Source organism: Gigantopelta aegis, chromosome 4 (assembly GCF_016097555.1).
Source record: "Gigantopelta aegis isolate Gae_Host chromosome 4, Gae_host_genome, whole genome shotgun sequence".
Taxonomy (NCBI): Eukaryota; Metazoa; Mollusca; class Gastropoda; order Neomphalida; family Peltospiridae; genus Gigantopelta; species Gigantopelta aegis.
The window spans coordinates 86,203,470-86,227,591 of NC_054702.1; the positions used below are offsets into that span (position 1 = coordinate 86,203,470).

The 24,122-nt window shown below is 33.6% G+C and overlaps 1 protein-coding gene across 1 annotated transcript; it reads left to right on the plus strand.

Annotated features, from left to right (window-relative positions):
• The first annotated feature begins 521 nt into the window (after positions 1-521).
• Positions 522-23,557, plus strand: LOC121371296 (isoleucine--tRNA ligase, mitochondrial-like). Its single transcript, XM_041497090.1, has 23 exons — positions 522-891; positions 3,330-3,452; positions 4,038-4,197; positions 4,638-4,789; positions 5,834-5,883; positions 7,138-7,247; positions 7,690-7,777; positions 8,256-8,371; positions 8,984-9,150; positions 9,963-10,053; positions 11,257-11,402; positions 12,446-12,606; positions 12,954-13,056; positions 14,033-14,126; positions 14,747-14,855; positions 15,357-15,459; positions 15,918-16,043; positions 16,408-16,539; positions 17,829-17,932; positions 20,004-20,158; positions 20,593-20,780; positions 21,259-21,403; positions 22,354-23,557. The coding sequence occupies exons 1-23, from the start codon at positions 673-675 to the stop codon at positions 22,506-22,508; spliced, it is 2,997 nt and encodes a 998-aa protein (XP_041353024.1). The 5' UTR covers positions 522-672; the 3' UTR covers positions 22,509-23,557.
• Positions 23,558-24,122: the final 565 nt, after the last annotated feature.

The following is a 24,122-nucleotide window of genomic DNA, read 5'->3' on the forward strand; positions in this document are numbered from 1 at the left end:
GTCCTTCAATTATTGACAGGTGAAAGTAGTATTATGAACTTTTAAATTTGCATATGACATGAAATTTGCATACTGTTATTACACGGGTTAATACAATCAAATATTAAATGGGTTTATGACAAAATAATTGCTCTTTGGCTACGGAAAGGTATGCTTTTTGGTTACGAAAAGGTATGCTTTTTGGTTACGAAACGGCATGCTTCAGTGATGCACAGCACATAATTGCTCATTTAATGCTTATAAAAGATACTGAGTGATTATTACAACACATTTTTTGCTAACTGTTACAATATGTTTGTAATATAACATTATAATTGTGTATTTAAAAATATATATTAATGTTAGGTGTAATGTATGACATTATTTAATTGGTTACGAACTGGTATGCTAGTGGTTACGAAACGGTATGGTACGAACGGGTTTGGGTACGAAACGTCTAGAAACCCTGATTTACTTTTAGCATTAAGAGTCGGGACGTTTGAACCAAATAATTTTGTTTTCTGCGAGACAGTAATGTGGCTGCGCCCATACAACATGACTGTTTTGACGTTTCAAAATTGCTGTTATTGAGACATTATTGCAAATCAACTATGTCACATAAGATATATTTAAGACATTTGTGTATTGTTATGTAATATTGTATTTAATGCAATTGTCACGTTTGCTATAACTATGGAAAGATCTGTTTCACAACTGTATTCTGTGATAAAACTACATTCTCAGAGGTCAAATAGAGCATTCATTCACGTATCACGTTTATTTGATGTTTGTGCGCGACACAAAAGTACAAAATCTAAGAGGTATTCAAAGACATTGAATTTACCCAAAACTAATTTTCCTCTTACGATAAGAGATGGAGTTGCTGCAAAGAGAGAAATTGAAATTCAAAGAGTAAGTCACTTTGAATGATAACATCATAACTGAATACTAATCAATTCTCCCCAAAACTGGTTCACCCCACTGCCTGGGTGGGAGGTAGCCAAGTGGTAAAGTGTACACTTGATGCACAGTCTGTCTGGGATCGATCCCCGTTGGTGTTCCATTTAGCTATTTTTCATTCCATTTGTCTGGTATATCAAATGGCTGTGGTATCAGGTATGTGCTATTCTGCCTGCAGGACAGTGCATATAATAGACCCCTTACTACTAATGGAAACGTGTAGCAGGTTTCCTCTTTAAGACTATGTCAAAATTACCAAATGTTTGACATCCAATAGCCAATGTGCTTTTGTGGTGTTGTTAATTAAAACAAACTTTAACTTTGGATTAAAAAATAATTGAAAATAAATAATGTGTTAGTTTGTGCAGAAGCTAGCATGCATGCTTATTCCAATTAGTAGTACATGAAATAAAGCTTGATGTACCAAGGTTCATTTTAATGATGATGCATATAATGATATTATTGTTTTATTGCCATGGGAGCAGGTCAACTCACTTCAAAACAAACTAGCCGGCAGCAGTTGGTCTTGAACTATGGACCCTGTAGACTTGAATAGGTTATTCTGGGCCTCATCTTTGGCAGTGCTTGCGACAGAGGCAGCAATGTCAGCACCAGGCTCCATTCAATTTGCAGAGTTGTCTGAGACAATGACTGGATGACAGCATGTCTTCTTTATAAGCTTTCCAGAGACCTTTCAGTTGATGTTGCACAGAACTAGTGATCTTCTGCTGATAGCGTTTCAGTTTACATTTGCTGGTCATTGTCATCAGCAGTGGCAGTCTCTGGGCTTTGTCACGTAGTAGACAGATTTCTTTGTGGTTGATGCACCAGTGCTGCTCTTCTACGTTGTCGTTCGTTCTGATGGACCTTCAAAATATGGACCAGGTAGTAGTCAGCCAAGATGCATTTTGAATCCATGTTTTCTCAACATATAGCACCAGTGATCTTACTGCTGGTGCCGATGCTTTCTCCTTCAGTTTATCAAAGGCAGGTCTGTTATGTGCTGCCAGTAAAAATGGTTGGGCCAACAAACTGCACACATATTTAATACATTGTTCCTCTGGGTGTAAGCAGTTCGGTCTCGGATCCTGAACACATCACCAAACGGCTTGCATCCAATGAAAAACGCAACCCCGAATCTTCACACCTAACTCAAAATCTGATATGGCTGCTATAATAGAGGGTCTTCGTGGCAGCATTTGTTTTATCCATAAAGCTAGATGACCTAACAGTAAAAATGATTACAATGTTGCATATAATTAGCTGATTAGCCTAGTAGCAGTAGCAGTAATAAACTATAATCTGTCCCAGGGAAAATGACTTTTTTCATGCTATGGAATTTACTACAAATTATTTATTTCTGAAAAAGAAGTATTTTTTATTATTTCCAAAATGCCTGTTAATTCTGGCATTTTCAGAGTTTTAATTTCTGTTATGGTCTCTTACTAGAACGGTGACATGACTTGCTGGAATAATGTATTGTCTCAACTTTCCACAATATTTATATACATCTCAAGAATGTAAGAATTTGCTCATAACCAAACTTTATTTTGGTATTTCCTTTTGGTTAATAATACCACTTCTTTTGTTATTCTTACGAGTATGTTTGTGCATGCATGCTGATTTATTCTTGAGGATTCTAAGTGGGTAAGCCTACTTTAAAAAGAAGCTCAGATTGCAAGTAAGTAGTGAAGAATGCACACAGAGGTTTAGGATTGTTTTCACACAAAAAAGCTTTATTCTACAATAACGTTTTTTTAGGCATTTATCAAATAATGTTTTATTTTTTGTTTAAATCTAAAGTTGAAATATATATTCCAATTTAAATATTTACAAATTTAAAGGCCATATTTTCATTTTATTATTTTCCTCTATGACACTTATACACAGGGCTCGAAACTTGCCACAAAATATGGTGGCCCAAAAACAAATATCTGGGCCACTTAAATTTAATTTTCAGTGGCCCAAAGTTACTTTAGACAGTCCAAACACAAAATATTCATCAACAATATGTTCAGTTTTGCAACCCACTAGCAAGATTTTAATGTGGAATAAATATATGCCATACAATTATTAATAGTAGCTAATATATTATAGAAAGAAGATCGCCCAAATAACATTCTTTGGGTGACTAACGCCATTATTTTTTTAAATATTTAAGTCGCCCAAACGGCTTTTGTCACATTTGGTGACCTGACCACTGGCCGTTTCAAGCCCTGTATACATTGCTCTCTTCACTAATTTGGTTTAAAAATGGCGAAGTGACATCCTGAAACACATAGCAGCTGAATAGAGTTGACCACCTTGTGAATTATAAAATGTGAATTGTTATTTAAACATGATAAATAAAATATTAAGTTATTTATTTAGTTTTGTGTATTTATTTTTAGGTTTGTGGTTTTGATAAACTGTATGCTTGGCAGTCAAGTCAAGATAGAAGAAGTCAGTTTGTTTTACATGATGGACCACCGTATGCTAATGGGAAACCACATGTTGGACATGCATTGAACAAGGTCAGTATAGTTTTCAATTTTCTCAAATTTGACATATGTTTAATTAAGTTCAATACTTGTAAATTAGTATTTTAAAGGAACTAAAGTTTGAAGTGTGAGGCATTGTGTACAATTGGAATTACCTTTAATCCAGTCTCATTCCCACTCTCTGTCTCTCTGACTATGTTTTGCCCCCCCCCCCCCCCCCCCCCCCCCCCCTCTCCTCCCACACTCTCTCTCTCCTCTCTCCTCTCACTTTCTCCTCTCTCTCTCTCTCTCTCTCTCTCTCTCTCTCTCTCTCTCTCTCTCTCTCTCTCTCTCTCTCTATATATATATATATATATATATATATATCTCTATATCTCTCTCTCTCTCTCTCTCTCACTTTTTTTCTCTGTCTTTCTGTCCCTATCTCGCTCTCCCTCGCTTTGACATACCGGTACACTGATAAATTGTCAGTATGATGTTACATTCACAAATGCCACCTATCTGGATCCCAGTCATGTTGCCTCATTTGAATAAGGCATAATCTTTGAACTGTGTTTCAAATTTTGTTTGGTAGTTGCAAGAAGACTATATTTAGTGTGTCTGTATTTATAATGACAGATTTTGAAGGATATCACAAACCGATACAAGCTACTGAGAGGTTTCAAGGTGCACTACATCCCTGGCTGGGACTGCCATGGTCTTCCTATCGAGCTCAAAGCTCTGGAAGGTGGGAAAACTGATCAAAAAACTATGACACCTGTTGATATCAGGAAGAAAGGTAGTAACCTTCAAGTTAAAGAAATGTTTTTAAATTATAATTTTTGATTGATTGATATTGAAGAAAAAGTCACTGGTTTTTGTTATTTGTACTTAAATTTGTTTTAAAAGACATACACTTTTAAAAGACATACACATTTTTGGTAACAAAATTTAGAAAAAAGAGAAGAAAACTAATTGTATATAAATTTTTTAGTATTATTTATTGAATTCTAGTATATATATTTTTATTAATAAACATAGATACTTAGATAATAGGAAAACAAAATGTATCAGTCAGCTGAAAATTCCAACTCTCTTGTCAAAATCACTTTTATCAAGTGTATTTTAAATCCACATATTAAATACCCACAAACTTGAACCTGTATTCAGATTAAGGCATTATTGGGATTATTTTTTCTCAGTCAGCTTCATTGTCAAATTTTCTTTATATATTTGTAGCTCGTAGATTTGCTGAACAGGCTATTAAGCATCAGAAAGAATCATTTCGCCGGTGGGGAGTGATGGCAGATTGGAATAATAACTGTTACACAACGTTTAGCCCACAGTACCAGGCAGATCAAATTCAAATCTTTTACAGCTTGTTTGAAAAGGTTATTATTGATTAATGATGGTGCAACTCGGTATTGCACTATAGTCATATTAAAACACAATGAAGTTGGGGTTTACCGCTAGAGCACATCTATGTATTTATTTATCAATTATCAGCTATTGAATGTCATACATATGATAATTGTGACACATAGTCATAGAGGACACATTTTACCATTAGCAGCAAGTGCTATTTTATATTCACTTTCCCACTTTCTGGGAGAGGCCTCAATATGTTGGCCAATCCCCTGACCACAAAGAGAACAGCAGTAAATATTGTTTGAAGCAAAGATAAGACAGCACATACCACAGTGATGAGGGCGATTCAATCCTTTGATCCAAAGACCTCAGATGAGTACTCTACCTACTAAGCAAGATCTTACTCCAAAAACAAAGAAACAAATACAGTGAAAAGACAATAGTAAAAACGTGTGTGTGTGTTGGTTATGAATGTTCAGCACTCACAGGACACTACTCTTTCTATATGATTAAAGATAAAAAAGGGAACATTGTCATGTTTGTGGTATCACACAGCATTATGTTTCCAGGAAACATTGTTTTCGAACTCTTGTTTAATTTAGCAATATTTCTAGTCAATTAAAATTGATTAGCAACTACTGTTCAACCTCTGCAATTAAGAAAGCGTCCACTGTAAGCAGTGGGGGAAAAATTCTAATTAGCCCACAGCAAAAAAAGAGAATGAAACAAATCCATGGCAATCTCCACGGCATTACCGATTGCCATGGGCAATTACAGGGTTGCTGTGTAATGGTTTAAAATTGCGTAACTGGAGATCAGTTTAAAGAAATTTCATTGATTCTTTCATGGTAAATACAAACCTAGTTTTTTGTATAGAATATATGAATATCACAATTGTGTCCAATTGTGTTACAACTCATGAAAAATCATTAAATACGTTTTGAAACAACCTATAAGATAAATGGTATAAACGGCTGTTTATATAACATTCTCTGTATCTTAATAGTAGTAAAGGTTTTTTTCTGTTTATCTGTATTAAGGGTGTTTTTTTTGTGTGCTAATTTCAGGGTTATATTTATCAAGATTACATGCCTGTTTATTGGTCGCCATCTTCTAGGTAAGACAGATTTTTTCGACTTGTCTTTTATTGACCTCCTTTTATCAAAAGTATAAATAACAGTTATAATTTAATCAGAGAGTGAATGAGAGAGCATGAGAGAGATAGAGAGAGACAGAGAGATAGATATATACTCCACCAAAAAAGTATTGCAGTTCCCACTAAATCGTCTTCAAACTTTATATTATTTGTCTAAAACCAGTCAAATTAAGTAAAATGGATTATTTGAAAAGCCTGGAAGTAAATTTACGTTTATGGACGGATACTTCATTGTCAAACAGGAGGGTACAAAAATTAGATTTTGTCACAAATGTCAATATCTTGTATGCCGACCATTTTGGCGAATAACGGCTGTACAACAACGTCTCATGCTGGACGTAAGCCTACGAACTTCTACTGCAGCAATTTGGTTCCATTCTTGACGTAACGCCAGTTCAAGGTCACGAACAGTGTTCAGTTGTGGATGATGTTCTCGTAATCGTCGACCCAAGATGTCCCACATGTGTTCAATGGGGGAAAGGTCGGGGGATCTGGCTGGCCAGTCTAAGACTTGAATGTGATTTCTCTGCAAAAGTTTGTTAGTTATGCGGGCAGAATGAGGGCGGGCATTGTCTTGCTGAAATGTGAACGTAGGGTTGCGTTGCATAAATGGCAAGACAACAGGTGTAATGATTTCGTCACAATATCGTTGTGCAGTTAATGTTCCATTAACAGTAACCAGGTCAGTTTTGCCGTTGGAATGAATTCCCGCCCAGACCATGATGCTGCCTCTGCTGTATCTGTCAAGCTCGATGATGTTTGCAGCGTCGTACCGTTCGACTCGCCGACGCCATGCTCTTAGTCTACCATCCGCAAACTCTAGACAGAATCGGTATTCATCTGTGAACAAGACTTCGTTCCACTGTCTAAGACACCACTGCTGATGAATCCTGGCCCACCTCAAGCGTTCTACGACATGACGTCGTGTTAATGGAACCCCTACTACAGGGCGATGAGCTCTTAAACCAGCATCATGGAGTCGATTACGAACGGTTTAAGGGTGAACCATTGTGCCAGTAGCCAGTCGTAAGTCGGCCGCCAACTTGGGAGCACCTTGGAAAAATATTAAAATAATCAACAAATCCCACAATGTGTTGGTACATAAATATTATTGAAAAAACCCCTACCTTCATTCATTTATTAATTTGTTTTAAAAGTTAAATGGATGGAAAACAAATTAACATGCTAATTTGGACTATTTTAAAATTTATAAAGGACAGCCTTGGCAGAGGCAGAGCTGGAATATAATGAGGAACATGTCAGCAAGTCAGTTTATGTCAAGTTTCCAATGGCACAGGTTTCTAACGACATTAAGAACATTGCCGGTACATTTACTTCATACTAGAGTATATATAAATACTATTAGCTAATAAGGGTTCTTGCTCTGTGTAATATATTTTTACAGCCATGTACAGTTTGTGCTGAAGAAAAAAAAAGATCATGGGCAGTTGTATACTGTCAAATTATATAAGTTGGCAGTTTAAAATTATTTTTATGAGAAGGAAGAATTTGTTTTTAAATGTGATTAGATAGTTCTTAAAATTTCTGCCAAATTGAGTTTTTTATAAAAAGATTTTAAAATGTGTAATTTTATTATTAAATTATTAAACTTTTAATAGTAATGATTTAATTCTGTAATCTGTGAAATTCTTTTTCTATCATTTTACAATCCCAATTGACGTTTATGATACTATATGATAATGATGTTATGTTTGAGTCACGAAGTTTCATTTAAAACCTTACAGAACCATGGTTGTATGTTTTCAGGAAATTCTTCTGTGTATGCAGTAGTTTGGACAACAACACCGTGGACACTACCATTTAACCAAGCTATTTGTTATGGAGAAGGAATACAGTAAGTTCTATATTCTAATATTTTTGCAAACTGTAGATTTTGTAATGTTTCCTACAATCCTATAAGGCGTCTTTATGGAACTTTAATGACAATTTGTTTTAGTTATTGTGTCTGTACTGTCATCGTTGACCATGCTAGGTAGGTTTTTCAGGTATGATCAGATGTATCCCTCACTGACATTGTTTCTTTTCATTACAGAATCCTCATACGTATATGATTGAAGTGGTTGAATCTGGAATTTATCTCTTTGTAGAAATAACCATTTCAGAAAGATTTATTTAAATATAATTGACCTTATGTTAATCTAAAAAAGTGCACCTTTAATGCTGTGGCATATAAAATAATATTCATTGTTACCCAGAAAACAAGAGTTGATAAATAATTTTAGTTTTTAGCTTTATGTGTGTATATGTATTTATTTTTTGTGTATAAATGAACGAAAAGTAACATTATTTTCCCCTTTTTGTTTTTGTTTTAGATATTGTCTGTGGAAGAGTGGAAAGCACAATGAAATCCTTCTTTGTGAGGAAAGTTTTTCTGAAAAACTCGCTTCATTAATTGACAGCAAACTACAACTCAGTGGTGTTGTTGATGGTAAAATCCCATTATAATCTGTTTTCTGAAGTTTAACGACAGCTTCCATTAGCTTATGTTATGATGTAGGCTTAGTATCATAATTATTCAGATTATTCAGCATTTGTAAGTATAAACTCTAATGTGCATTTCTAACATTTTAATGTTTCTTTCACAAAACAAAACATGTACCACTTAATAAATGACGACCAATTTTTATTTTTATTACTGGTACATAAAACTGGCAGTCAATGTAAGATGCATAATTTTCCCCAAAAATTATACTAAAAATGAAACGTGGTTAATTGAATCTAAATCCTGACAGCTGGATGATATAATTCTAATATATTTTCTAATAGGGACAATATTTATGTACTTTACTTTAAGGTTCATGTTAAATATTCTGTTTATAGTTTTAAATCTGTAATAGAATAATCCATTAATAATTATGGTTCTAAAGCTTGTGGCTCAGTAACAGTAGATATGATTTTTTATTATCTAAAATGGTTTAATTGAAATTGCTCAATCAAAGAAATAGAAATCGGACCATAACGTTTTAACATGTAACTAAGAGGTTATTTTGATACCAAGTTCGCTGCTTTTAATTTCTTGTGGTATTATCTTTATGAACAGGTAGAAAGCTAGATGGAGCTACATATGTTCACCCGATGAACAACCGAGAACTGCCCTTCCTGGCTGGACACCACGTGGTTAAAGGTAAAGGGACAGGATTAGTTCACACAGCTCCAGCTCATGGACACGACGACTTTCAGCTGGCTGTTAGGCATGGTATTCCCATTGTGAGTTTTCATCAGTTACATCTGTAAAAAACATTTTATATTTTCACACAATAACATGTACAGTAATTTATATTTCTTTTCTTTTTTTAACATTGTCTCCAGGTCATTGTGATGGTGTCACTTTTTGGATGCCCTTTTTTAGTATATTCTAAGGGCACATGTCATTTATTTTATAACATATAAAAAAAATAAAAATGAAAATAGTAAATATTTAAGATTCCGTTCCTTATAAATATTTTGAGAAATAAGTTTTACTGATGTATGATTTTCCCTAATTATTTTTTAAAATAAATATCAAAAGCTGTATTATTTGTTGTCTTGTACGTGTAAGTGGAAATGTGTATAAAAGACACAATATTTGTGATGAGTTGCCTATATAATAGTGAATGTTTTCTTTATCATTTTAGACCATACATTCAGGGCTTCTAGATTATGGTAGCCCCATTCCCATGGCTAGTGATATTCATTGTTGGGCTAGTAAATTACTATTGCCACGCCCGACAGCTAGTGAATTTTTTGGTCAAATGTTGCAGTTAAGTCTATTTTGTAAATATGAATATCCCATCCACACCCCAACCCCCCAATGTTAGTGTTTTAAGCTCTATCTCCCTCTAAGGTAACATATTTGATTATTACTAGTATTTAGTAAAATTATATTAACTTTAAGTAAAGTAGGGCTAGTGCATTTTTGATCGTGGCTAGTAAATTTTGTAAATCACTGATCCCATGGCTAGTGGATTTTATAAAAATTCTAGAAGCCCTGAATACATCATACTTAATGTAAATATGTGCCTTTATTATCTTTTTTAAAGACATGTCATGTAGATCCTGAAGGACGGTACATGGATGATGTTGGTCAGGGGTTGGCAGGAAAATATGTTGGAGATGAAGCAAACTCTGCAGGTTTTGTACACTATAGTCCATGCATCATTATTATTCTTTTGTATCATTTAGCAATTACAAAAATTCCGTCAGTTACCATTAAGTCTTATCCTAGATGGACAGCCCTTATAGCTGAGGTATGCACCCAGGATTGCTTGATCAAATCTTAAATTTGATGCCAAAGAGACTTTGTTGAAGGCATCTCTATGTTATATTTACCATGGCTAGAAAAAGAATGTCAACAAAATATTTATCAGAGAGTGTTGTTTGACAACATAATTGGAAATGAATTAAAATCATGTTGCCAGCAGCAAGTGTAAAGTCACACAGCTTTTCTCTACTGGACTTTCACATTAAAATGTAGATTGAATTATATAGTATTATGATATTTTTACCAACCACCACCAGATACACCAAATGCATGTGTTTTTCCCGTTATTACTAAGCTTCCATTCATATGCATGTATACCATTTTAGTTACAGTATGTATTAAAGTTAAATTTATATTTATTAAATGAATACCCATTTTAAATAATAAGTTAAAATTCACAGATTTTGTCTTTAATCTACTCTATATGCATGTCTTCTTCTTTTTGTAATTGGTTTTTGTATATTTTCAGTTCATTATTTTCTTTTGTAATTGGTTTTTGTATATTTTCAGTTCATTATTTTCTTTTGTATTTGGTTTTTGTATATTTTCAGTTCATTATTTTCTTTTGTAATTGGTTTTTGTATGACCGGCCTCAGTGGCATCGTGGCAGGCCATCGGTCTACAGGCTGGTAGGTACTGGGTTCGGATCCCAGTCGAGGCATGGAATTTTTAATCCAGATACCGACTCCAAACCCTGAGTAAGGCTCAGTGGGTAGGTGTAAACCACTTGCACCGACCAGTGATCCATAACTGGTTCAACAAAGGCCATGGTTTGTGCTATCCTGCCTGTGGGAAGCGCAAATAAAAGATCCCTTGCTGCCTGTCGTAAAAGAGTAGCCTATGTGGCAACAGCGGGTTTCCTCTAAAAAAATCTGTGTGGTCCTTAACCATATGTCTGACGCTATATAACCGTAAATAAAATGTGTTGAGTGCGTCGTTAAATAAAACACTTCTTTCTTTCTTTTTTTTCTTTGGTTTTTGTATATTTTCAGTTCATTATTTTCTTTTGTAATTGTTTTTGTATATTTTCAGTTCAATATTTTCTTTTGTAATTGGTTTGTGTTTATTTTCAGTTCTTAAATATCTGGAATCTTATATACTGCATGTGGAGGACATAGTTCACAGTTATCCGTATGACTGGAGGACAAAGAAACCTGTGATAATCCGCGCCAGTCAGCAGTGGTTTATAGACACTAGCAAGCTCAGAGACAAGGCTATTGTACGTTCAACCAGGGTCATTCTCTTTCATGTTAATAAAGTTAAAGTTTGTTTTGTTTAAAGATACCACTAAAGCACATTGATTTATTAATCATTGACTATTGGATGTCGAACATTTGGTAATTTTGACTTACAGTTTTAGAGGAAAAACCTGCTAAAAGTTTTCATTAATAGCAAGGGATCTTTTATATGCACCATCCCACAGACAAGATAGCACATACCATGGCCTTTGATTTACAAGTCAAGGTGCATTGGCTAGAACGAGAAATGGCCCAATGGGCCCACCGACAGGGATCAATCCCAGATCAACTGCGCTTCAGCCCAGCAAATTATCACTGGCCCCTATATGTTAACAATCAACAAAAGATGACTGGATTTCAGATTGACACATTTTTACACATATGATTTTATAAATACATTTGTCTGTTATTTCTTTTACGTTCATCAGAATATATAAAAAAAAAATCATCCACAAACTGTGTGAATTTGTGAAGCCGTTTTCACATAAGTTTGCAGATGGAATTTTTTTTCATACCCAGATGAACACAAAAGAAATAATAGACAATACTTATAATTAAATTTGAACAATAGATGCAAATAATAACACTAAAAGTTCATATATTATTTTTAATTATTTTGGGGTTAAAAACAATAACACTCAATAGGACAAATTATCAATATAAAATGACGTCATCAGATATGACGTTCCCTGATGACGTAATTTTTCCATTCATGAGAAATGAACAAACTCTCATTGTTACGACTAAACCAATGGGATGACGTTATATGATAACTAATATAATGGAAATTTAATTTTTTAAGATGTATATATTGGTCAATTTTCTTAATCAATTTAAAATATTTTTCAGACTTGAATATGCAGTGAAACTGATAATAATGTGTTTGTTTTAAGTATACCAAAAACATTCTGATGCCTAAACAGGTTAATTTCACAAGGCACAAGATCTTATAGATACTTGTTATGAGAATGGTGTGTCAGGGCTTTGAAGTACATGGATAATTACTAACCATTTTTCTTTTCAGGAGATGTTATCAGATGTAAACATTCTTCCGAAGTCTTCAGAAAAAGGAATGTTGTCTCAGCTGGAAAAACGTACCTACTGGTGTATCTCTCGACAGAGGGTCTGGGGTCTACCAATACCTGTATTTTACCACAAAGAAACTGGAGACACACTTATTAACAAGTAGATATATTATACATGTATTCATATCACACTGACGTTGATTTCAATATATGCTAAAGTTTGCTATTTTGTGTATACCCTCTATCTTCCTCCTGCCTTTCTCCAAAAAGTAAAAAAGAGTGTTTATTTTCAACCTGGAGTGATAGTAAATCTTTTTTAAAGTCCTGACCTTTCATTTTTTCTGATTTAAGGTTTGTCCTTTTCCTTTTATTTTGCTAACACCAATCTGTCTACTTTTTTCAGCGTAATTTGTCAAACATTTTTCCATCGCTTGTTTTCACTGTTTTAAATATTACTGTTGGTCATTATTCCATGTGTTTAAAATTAAATGACTTTGTCATTTGTAGAAAGACAATCGATCACTTGTATGACCTGATCCGGAAACATGGTGCTGATTGCTGGTGGACGTTGCCAATGTTGGAACTTCTACCCACCTCGTTACTAGAGAAGGTAGGCATAGTGGGCCAAATTTATGAAATGTATTTATCTTTTAGCCACATCTTACTTTCCTAAACAGCCATCTTTATTTATTAGTAGCAGGTTTAATATGTAGTATAAGTACACATTTGTCTTCTAAAATAACCGACGCCATAAAACCTTAAATAAAATGTGTTGAGTGCGTTGTTAAATCAAACATTTCCTTCTGAAATAATGACAAGAAACATTATTTCAAGAATATAGAAACATTTAGTGTTGTCTTTATGAACAAAATAAATGTTATATGTTGCAAAACACTTGTGTTTATTATAATATTATATAACAATTTTGCATATGACTAAAATTATTATTGTAAATGAAAGGTTGTTAAATTTTCAATCAAATGACAGGTTTCTTAAATAGCTAATCATAAGGAAATTGATATTGTTGCAGAAAAAACTCTTTAATATGAATTGGTTGTCTGACACAATTTATCACAGATAAATGTTTAAAGTGAAACTTAATTTATTTTAGCCTCAAGATAAAAACCTCCTCTAGAAAGTTTTGACCACCTATTGTGATTAATTGGATGTAGAATCCAACATAAACAGCAATTTAATTTTTTTTTTAATCCTACCGGGATGTTTTTAGCTACTTCAGGAGCCAGTTGTTCAAACATTAGTTAGCCTAATCATTTGTTAAGAGATATTTTCAAACTAAATACTGAATTAAAATAAATTATAGTAATTGAAGAGATATGTTGAAATGGGATTTAGAACAGACAAAGGAAAATACATGGGCATCAAATGTAAACTGTATTTTGGATTTATACAAAATTACTGAACCTAACTATGCTTTGAACAACTGAGCTCTGGTTTTTAATTGCCTTACACAGAGTTTAGTTTATGGTTTTTTTGTGGAACTGTAGTTTGTATTTACTTAACTGCTTTTTTTTAAAGTAAACGTATTCATAGATAACTAGATATCAAGCAGTAATTTCTTTCTACAGGAAGGGTTGGGAGAAAGTGACGACTATGTGAAGGAAAATGATATTCTTGATATCTGGTTTGATAGTGGAGTATCCTGGGCTACAGTACTGAAAGGTATATTCCAATTCTTTTTATGTGCACCTGTAAGTCTTAGGCCAAAAACACACTGAGTCTGGTGAGTCTGGCACTGTCAAAATATTTCACATTATTTTTGTCATCTTCTGTCAGATCTGTAGTTTGTGCCAGTTCAAATGCAGTGTGTTTTGTCACATTCGATTCAATATGTTTCTTTTTTAACTGGTTCCATACTTGCCAAACCATACTCGGCTTCAGGGCCCAGATTTTTCGAAACGACGATATCGTAAAACCATTATAAGCTATAACTTCACTATGGCTTGAGTCAAAGTAACATCATAGCCTATGACAGTTTTACGATATTGTAGCTCTAAGATAGCTTCAAAAACCTCTAGCCTGTATGTTTTGGGCCTTAAGTTTCATGGTTTAACCTCCATGGCTGTCTACGTAGGCTACTATTTTTCAATAAGCAGCCTAGCCATTTGATTGTCTTTTGGGATGTTCAGACCAATTTGTTGAGAGGTCAGTATAAGTATTTTTAAAAAAGAAAAAAGTTTTATCAGTTGTAACTTGTTGAATATGATTTACAAAACAAATACCATAAATTCTATAAATATGATTTATATTCAAGTTAGTACTTTCTTCTGTGTTTTCATCAGATGTTGGGCAGCAGGCTGATGTGTATTACGAGGGTCTCGATCAGTTTGGTTGCTGGTTTCAGACATCACTGCTCACTAGCACGGCACTCAGACAGACACCACCGTTCAGGTAAGCAGTGGCCAGACCACATGCTTATAAAACGTTTAGAGCCTAAACTCAAGGCTTTTAATAGAATCTGAGACTTTTAACGTCATGGCAACGCTATACATATTGCATGTGTGTGATGTCAATAGAGATTCGAGTCCAGTTTTATAAGCATGGGCCAATGGCCACGCTACTAACCATGTCAGTTTGTTGCTTGTAGGTTGATAAATTCAGACTTTTATTAGTCAAACCAAATATGACGAACTTAAACAAAAATAATCGAACAGAGCATGAGTAGTTATTTTTTTTGGAATTTGTTTTAAATATATAAACTAAATTAGAATTCGGTATGTGTAATTTGGTTGTTTTGGGATTGGGATTTATATATATAAATTATTATTTATTTATTATTATTTTCTTTTGGTGTTAACACCCAATTTTTATTGTTATATTTAAGTGTCTTCCCTGATATTAAGGCCCATGTTTTGTGTTAATTGTTTTATTTGTTTAAGTGTGTTCCTTCAGGAATCTACTTGCTCATGGGTTTACAACTGATGAACATGGTAAGAAGATGTCGAAATCACTTGGCAATGTGGTGGATCCTGCTATTGTAGTCAATGGTGGCAAGGTCAGAATTTAAGGAAAACAATAATACATGTTAAACTTATGATAAAAGGTCTTCCAACACTAAGTACTGTTCAAGAAATAATAATTATTGTGATAATTAACCAAAATTTGGCTGAGTTTGCTGGCTCTGTTGGATAGTTTAATTAGGTAAAACAAAATCATTACATTTTATTCTGTTTGTGATCTGGCCAATACACAGGAAAGGGTCTTTTTACCTCTTCTCATGAGATTTTTTTTTTTTAAACACCAAACAGACCACCTTAAAAAAAATTAAAAATTAAATGTTTTTTTTATTGAAGGTCCATTTTTTTTTCCCAAGGACTCTTAGAATACGATGTGAAAATAATTAATGTTCAAGTTTTTAAGTTATAACTCATTTTAATGTTTGTTGTAATGTAATTATTTTATAATTTTGTTGACTAATTGTTTTCTGAATTTAAATTCTTATCCCATTTGTAGAACAAAGAATCTGATCCTGCCTATGGAGCTGATGTGTTGCGGTGGTGGGCAGCGAACGCACAGTATCACACAAACATCATGATCGGGCCAAACATACTCAACGGATTCAATGAAAAAATGTATAAAGTAGGTGATTTCTTATGAATACTGAATTATTTTCTCCCGATACCCAATTTTTAATTTGTATAAAACCATTATTGAAAGTCAGATAAATGGATAAAGCAATCAAGGAGATCTATAGTAATGAAGCAACTAGGAAGTAAATAGCAATTGAATGACTGTACCTTATTTTTATTTTCAAGCCTGTGCTTCCTGGCTGGTCATGGTATCTGTGGTCCATTTTGGTAATGGGACAGAATAGAGTTTTCCCTTGTATTTAGTCAAATTAATGATCTCTTCAATGCGTTATTTTTGATACAATGAATGTTAATTTTACTCCAAATTATTTACATTTGAAATTTAATTATCTTGTTTATTCACTGTTTTGAAGGTTAGAAAATCTCTGAGATTTCTCCTTGGCAATCTGTATGAATTTGAGCCAGCTCCTCAAACCATTCCATATGAAGATCTGCTGCCTCAGGACAAATACATGCTGCATTTAGTGCATGAGTTTGGTACCCAGGTTTGTGTTTGTATTTACACTCTTAAGTCGTGTAGGCTGAATCTGGTTAACCTGTTTGGCCAAGTTTCAAAAATTACATTTAGTCTGTTGAACCGAAATCTCTCATCTTGTTTTGTTTTTTTCCTGCTATATTTCTTTTTCCCTTCAAAATTTGGTTGTAACATTAGGTGAAGAAAGATTATCTATCAGTCCACTGCTAAAATTGTGGTTTTGGTTTCAGCACACAATAGTAATTATGCTTAATTTAGCCCCGGAAATTAGCATCATGTTTTATTTCTGTACTTGGAATTAGTCTGGATACTTATAGGATATTGAATTTGTTTGACACTCAATCTCTATTTTTGTAGTGGGGTGTCAGTAAACATCCATTCATTAAAGCCGCATGCCCTAGTTCCATCCAGCGAAAATAAATTATAATTTGGTTAATCTACAAACCTGTAACACACTTAGATCACGTTTTTATCAAATAGAGTGAAAAAGCAGGTTTTATATCGATAAATACCATGGGAATCCCCATGTCCCAATTGCTTGAAATAATTTTGAAAGTTAGTATTCTGATGTCACCGGTAGATGCCGCTTGAAGCACAACAATGCCTACGTCACGACAAATTTCACAGACTTGGGGTGCGTTCGTTTCACCTCTCCTAGACATGTTGGTTTTTAAGGGTTTGTAACGTTTTGTATTGAGACACTTACTTGTCTGAACTTTATTGTTACTGAAAATGTTCACGAACTGTGAAGAAAAATCTTACAAATGAACAACAACAAATTGGATGTTGATTGCGCGAACCGTGCACGAGAAAACAAACCAAACCAAAACGATAACGGTCACGTGATATACCAACGTCTGTGACATTGAAATGGAAATATCCCCTCTAAAAATAGATTGGACCTCGCTTGCTTAATGGTTTTTTCTCGACAGAACGTCGTGGTTTTACAAACATCAAAAAGCACTTCAGGTGAATGGAAATGTGTATTCTAAATAATAAAATGTAAGTAAAGTGCAATTTTATTTGTGAAAAATGGGTTTAATAGCGAAAAACAACGCCGTAATGGTTAACAAATAGCCGTAACTAGGGTGTGTCCCTTTAATTTATTTCTTTGAATCCTATTTTATATTAAATTGATGTTATTTTATTTCTAACATAATACAGATAATTTCAAAATGTAGATAAATAATTTTGTGAGGTATCAACAGAAGTGGGATTTTTTGTAAAAATGATACTGTGTTTTTGACATTACTTCACTCATGGTAAACCTAACATGTAGTGTTTGTTTTTCTTCTGTAGGTTACCAAGTGGTATGATGAGTTCAGTTACAGTAAAGTGATTCTTAGTTTAGAGAAGTTTGTAAACACTCATGTTTCAAGCTACTTCTACACCATCAAGGACAGGTTAGTGAAGAGTTTTTCTTCCTGAGTAACTAAAACGTCAAATACTTTTATACTACTGGACCTGTTTTAAGCTTTCAGACATATACATATCCATCTATGATTTGATAATGCAGTGTTTAATAAATTAAATAGCAATGGTTTTGTTTGATATTTTTGTTGAAATTGCTTAGTTGTAAGTGAGAAGTCAATGTTATTCTTGTATATAATTTCATCACCTACTAAAAATAAATATTTAATTCAGACTCGAGAGGTACTTAAGAAAATATGACCTTTGTACATATCTCATGGAATTCTCCTTTTTTATTTTTAGAACAAATCCTATATTTCTCCAGTAGAGATGATTCGTCACAAGTGTTTTTTTAATATGGGAAGTATCAACCCAGTCTATGTAAATTGGTATTAGTAATACTGATTAACTAGATGAGGATGATATTTTACATATTAAAAAACAGAGTAGTGAATTCTATTTACTGTAAAATCATTTATTTTCGCGGGTACTTAATTTTTGCGCAATTCGCGCAAAAACATTTAGCGTGAAATTTACAACCCCGTGAAAAATTAATCTATTCTAATTTGATCACCAAATTGTTACTAGACGACCTGATTATAGAAATGTACAATTCCCAAATGTTCAAAAGAACACAGATATGGACCCAGATATATATGGTGTGTAACAAAAAAAAAAAAAATCATTTTCAATTAATTTATTACAAAACAAACAATGCATGTAATAGTGATTGAGGAACAACATACACGGGAAAAGGAATTAAACACTGCTTACTAGTAGGTATTTAAAGTTCTTACGTAAGAATGAAGTTGGTGAAACTTGCCGATCTATTGTTAGTCACTTTATATCAATCAACAAGAATGCCGGCTTTGCGAAAACCATTCATGATCAGATTCTTTTTCTTTGACACAATCTCACACACTTCAATTAGCCACTGTGCATGAATTGGTTTAACAATGCTGGTTTTTATGTCAACATTCACACTTTTAACACTGTCCTCATTTTCAGACTCTTCCTCGTTATCATCCAATTTTTTTCCAACTTCACTTGCGTACCACACATGAAAGCACCGTTTCAATTCATCTTTGAAAATTCTGTTGACGGTTAAATCCAATGGCTGAAGCTGATCCGTACAACAAGCAGGAATGTACACAATCGAAATGTATTTTTTTGTTAACAGTTCGCATATTTTCTCCGTTCTGTGAGCTTTGTAAACGTCAAAAAGACACAAGGCTTTTTGATCACGTGGCAGGCCAAGTTCTTTTCGGGTCGAGGTCACATATGGGTCAATGACATTCTCAATAAACTGGAGCATGCTCGATTCGTTACTCCAATGTGTTTCTGTGTGAGTAACGTCCCAATCGTCAGGAAAGTTTATATTTGGATGGCACCGGTCTGTTTTCCCCGCATAGATTACCTGTGGTGGTAACATCTCTCCACTCTTAGTGATTGCTAGCAAAGCAGTAATTTGACGTTTGTCGTCGATGTCCGATATCGTCACCTGTTTTGCACCCTAATCGTTTGATCTGGTAGAAAGCCTACACGATCAAACGATTGTTTTTGGATCGTCTTAATTGTTCACTGTATAAACACTCATACTAATTTTGTTAATTTTTTTTTTTTTTTTAATCAGGGATGCACGAAATATTAATTCCAGGAACATGGCTAATTTCTGTTAGCGCGAAAATTACACCCCTTGAAAATAAATGATTTTACAGTATCCTATAAGAATTTGAAAATAACATTTTAATTTGATATTTAGTAAATCAAAGTTCAGAAGTTGCCTTACCAGTAATATGTCATTACGATTAGGGTAAATGTAGTTTGACGTCACCCACTAAAACTAAATATCATAAAAACGTTACGCTCAGGTACACAAGTCTTGTTGGTTGTAAAGTTGCCGAGTTAATGATAAATATCAAATGGCTTTACGACGTCACAATTATGGGCAAGTTATAGGATAAAAAATAGTTCTCTCTTTCAGTTTTATATTTAACTTTCATACAACCTGACCAAAAAACCCGACAGTGGTCTGATATGAACATTTTTGTTGTTTGTATCTAGATGTTACTGCAGCAGTATATTAGACCCATCTCGTCTGTCCTGTCTCACCGTACAGTATCATCTCCTGGATGTTTTGGTTAAAACCATGGCACCCATCCTGCCTCATTTTGCAGAGGAGGTTTACAGACATTACCCCAAAAACAAGCAGATTTCAGGTAAGATTTATTAAGAAATATTGTTAAAAATGTAATAGCATGAAATATAGCAAATGTTTGTGTAATGTCGAGTTTGATCAATTTATGTGTGAAGAAAAAGGTATAACTAAAAAAGGTAATAAAAACTCAAAAAGTGTAGATCTCTCTATATTTGTCTGAAAGGTCACTAGAATTTAATCCAGCATACAAGAAGGAAAATGACATTTTAATATTAAAATTAAATTAAAGATTATTCATTTAAAAACTAGCTTAAAATTGTAATTTTTTTAACTAGTCTTATATTCTGCTGCCTTGATGTTCTAAAATTGTTAAGACATGACCATTGCATATTTATATCAATTAATCGTTAGGTCTTATTAAACAAATTTTTATTGTTTTAGATAAAAATAATATTTGATGAAATTTTTTTTAGCTATATTACTGATTATTTCTAGGAGAAACAAGTATTTTCAAAACACAGTGGTTTGATACCAAGGAGGAGTGGTGCAATAATGACTTGATGCAGAATCTGAAGCCAGTGTTTGATATCCGTAATGATCTTCACGGTGTACTGGGGAGTGAGGACCCGGTCGAGTACGACATCGCCATCTTTGCCAGTCGGATTCTGCACGATATTCTCAGAGTAAGTACAAAATTCATAGCGACATTACTGAATACCACAGACAATTGTTATTTTAATATATCTTCTTCTTGCTAGCTTTTCTTAGTGTAAACATTGTTGGGTTAATAAAGTTCTGATTAATGGTGCCTCATATGTAATTTATATATGACAACTGTACCAATTCCAATATAAAGAATTAAAAAAATAAAATAATTAGATTATGCCATTATTAGTGAACTCAAATGATCATTATAATCCTGCAGTAACGTATTATAAATAATAGTAAGCATTACCAACAATTAGTTGAACAGGCATTATTTTTAACTCTAATTTCATCAATTACTTGGGTAAATAATTTAAAGTGAACACACAATATTTCAGCTCATTATCTTATCCAAAAACCTATATGTGGGACAGATGGACAGAAAAAATGTATAGTCCCTCCGATTGGAACAGCAAGGGACTAATAAATGTTTTAAAAGCAGTTTATCTTCTTCAGGAATTCCAAAAGGAGGTCACATCAAGTACCTCCGCCCTGAATGAGATTCTGCAGACGTCTCAAGCCAGTGTGTTAGACAAACCTCCGCCCGTGATTCCTGACGACTCGCAGATTGTTGATGGAGTCTGTAATGTCTACAGTGAAAGTAAGTATCACCTCATGGTAATATCCCAGATAGACTTTCTTTCAATGTGATTTTCAATCTATAGGGTGCACACCACCAAATGAAATCCATAATCGAAATTATTATCCACATGGTTCAACATAACCGAGTTAATAATAATCATACGAAGCACACATGTAATAACAAGTGTAATGACATAATTTTGGGAAGCGACGTCATAACATGACATTGCTTCTCCAGTCCTAGCTCAGACTGTGCATTTGAAATATGTCATTTCGTCGTCTCCTTCTAGTTGTGGCTGAAATATTTTGAGTTGGGTCTTGTTATTCATAAAGAAAACAACAATAATAATATGGATAATAACGAAATTATTACACTCGCATGCGAGTCGTACTGATTTTATGTATTACCCTCATTCTTGCTCAGGCAATACAAAAATCCTGACACTCGTTTCATAAAATCAGTATAACACACAAGCTCGTATAATAATAATCTCTATATGGTAACTTATGTTGTTAAAGATGCTACATGCAATCTTTTAGTCAACAAAAAATTATACCAGTACACCATGTAGACAGGAATATAACAACACCTCATCATAAGATTCCTCAAAGTAAATGGGGCCGTACATTTCTCATTTCAGAGTCCTTGATTGCCCTAGTTCTGCACAAAAACTCATGATCATTTAAGTGACACCAGACACACTTTTAAGTACCCCAATATTAATTAAATTTGAATTATATATAAAACAATAGTTCATCCCAACAAGTCCTATCACATATTTCACCACTGAGGGATATGGCATTATTAAATGTTCTATAAAAAATTTGAGGAATTTTTATCTTTGGCCTAGTGATACACTATTTTTACAGTGCTACCCTAAAAGAAGAATATCTTTCTATCTTTCCTAATTCAGATTTCAAAAACAAATTATATATTAACACACCGTTTTACTCTATTTCTCTTTACAGAATCCTCAGGGACTGTTTTAATGCCAGAGGAATACAAACTGATAATAATGCCTGCCGAAGGTAACATCTGTGAACGATGTCGTCGATACACAGCCAAGTCGGCAAGCAGTCCATGTGAACGGTGTATTGACGTGCTTGCAGGACACTGGGAATAGCAGACACAGTGTTGAACACGTGTGCTTGTTACTTCCAAAAATATCTTGTCTTCAGCCATCCAGTCAGCTCAACATTTTACAGTTCAATTTTTTGTGGCATTTATTTTTACTTGACAAAATTGTTGAAGACAGATTTGTGTCATTCTGTGATGTTTAGTGAATGGGACATTAACTATTCTGTGAGGATTTGTTAGCATCATAAAACTATTCTGTGATGTTTTGATAGGATTAACTATTCTGTGATGTTTGTCAAAGTTACAATGGGGAATTCCTGACAATTTATACATGAATGTACTTGTAATTTTCTAGATGAAATGTGATGGTAGCTTTGATTTCAATGCTGCAAACAACTTTGTTATTCTAGCAAACTTCGGGGAAAAAAGGAAAATTGCCATCAATATTATTGACTCGTAGTTAGATATTACTGTTATTGTGTCATGTGATAGTGGCATGGGATGATACGTGTTGTGGAGTTATTTGTAGTTTTGAAAATACAATGTAATTGTATTTTTATATTTTCACGCATTTGAATTGTGAAAATTTTAACTAGAACTATAAAATAAATCATTTTAGTGCTCTATCTAGAATTCCATTGTTGGCTTATCTAAGGTTTTTAGCCCATGTACTTAAAAAACAAGTGTTTTCAGTAATGTTTGGTCTCTTTGTGTAATCTCCCCTATGTAACATGGTGAACATAGCTATCATGCAGGAATATTTAACTATCTATAATTTGGGTTAATTTTATGTCTTTTACATATTTTATGTGTAATGAATATAATTATGGATAATTAACAGTAGTTACTTTTCCTTTTTTTCTTTTAATAATCGTTCACATTTTGTTTGCGAGTCCAGGGCTCAGTTTGTTCTTCAAAAAGAGGGATTTAATTACATCCCCCCACCTCCGTATATGATAAATCCAGTATCTCAGTGCAGAAAGCAATACAGTACAGTAACTGTTTTTGTAGCAGGTTACTTATAGCTATATTCTTATAGCATAAGATATATCTATATTTTATGATAAAATATAATAAACTTTTGTATTAAAAATTGTTTACTTAATTTTTATTTTATTGTTAGGTAGGCAAGATTCCATCATTCTTGAAAAAATAGTGGAAGCATTTACCTTCAAATATAGATTGCTGTCTATTATTTCTAGATCCAATTTTTAGAAAGCTAAAAAGAGAAGAAAAAAAAATCAATGACCTTTATACAAGGTTGCATCATTTGAGGGAATTCTTGTGGTTCAACATTCATTATTGAGCGAATCAAAGTCAAAATCTCCATTTCCATCAAAGCTGTAATGGACACTGATGCAATGCAACAGATTTTCAAAGCTGAATAGATTTCAACTCTGCGATATGTCACACACCTGACACAGACTCTTCGACTGTGATCCATACAAAAGAAATGTGTCTGGTCTGCATAAATCTGTCCGAGGGCAATGTCAGATTTTTGGAAAACCAGACTTTTATTTTTTTTAATTTTTTTATTATCCCACTGCCCCCTTTCCTTTAAATTCAATCTCATTTCTTCCCAATCTGGCAACTCCTCCTATCTTTCAACTTATTTCCCTATCCACCTCCACATCCCAGTCCTTGTCTCTCCAATTGCGAC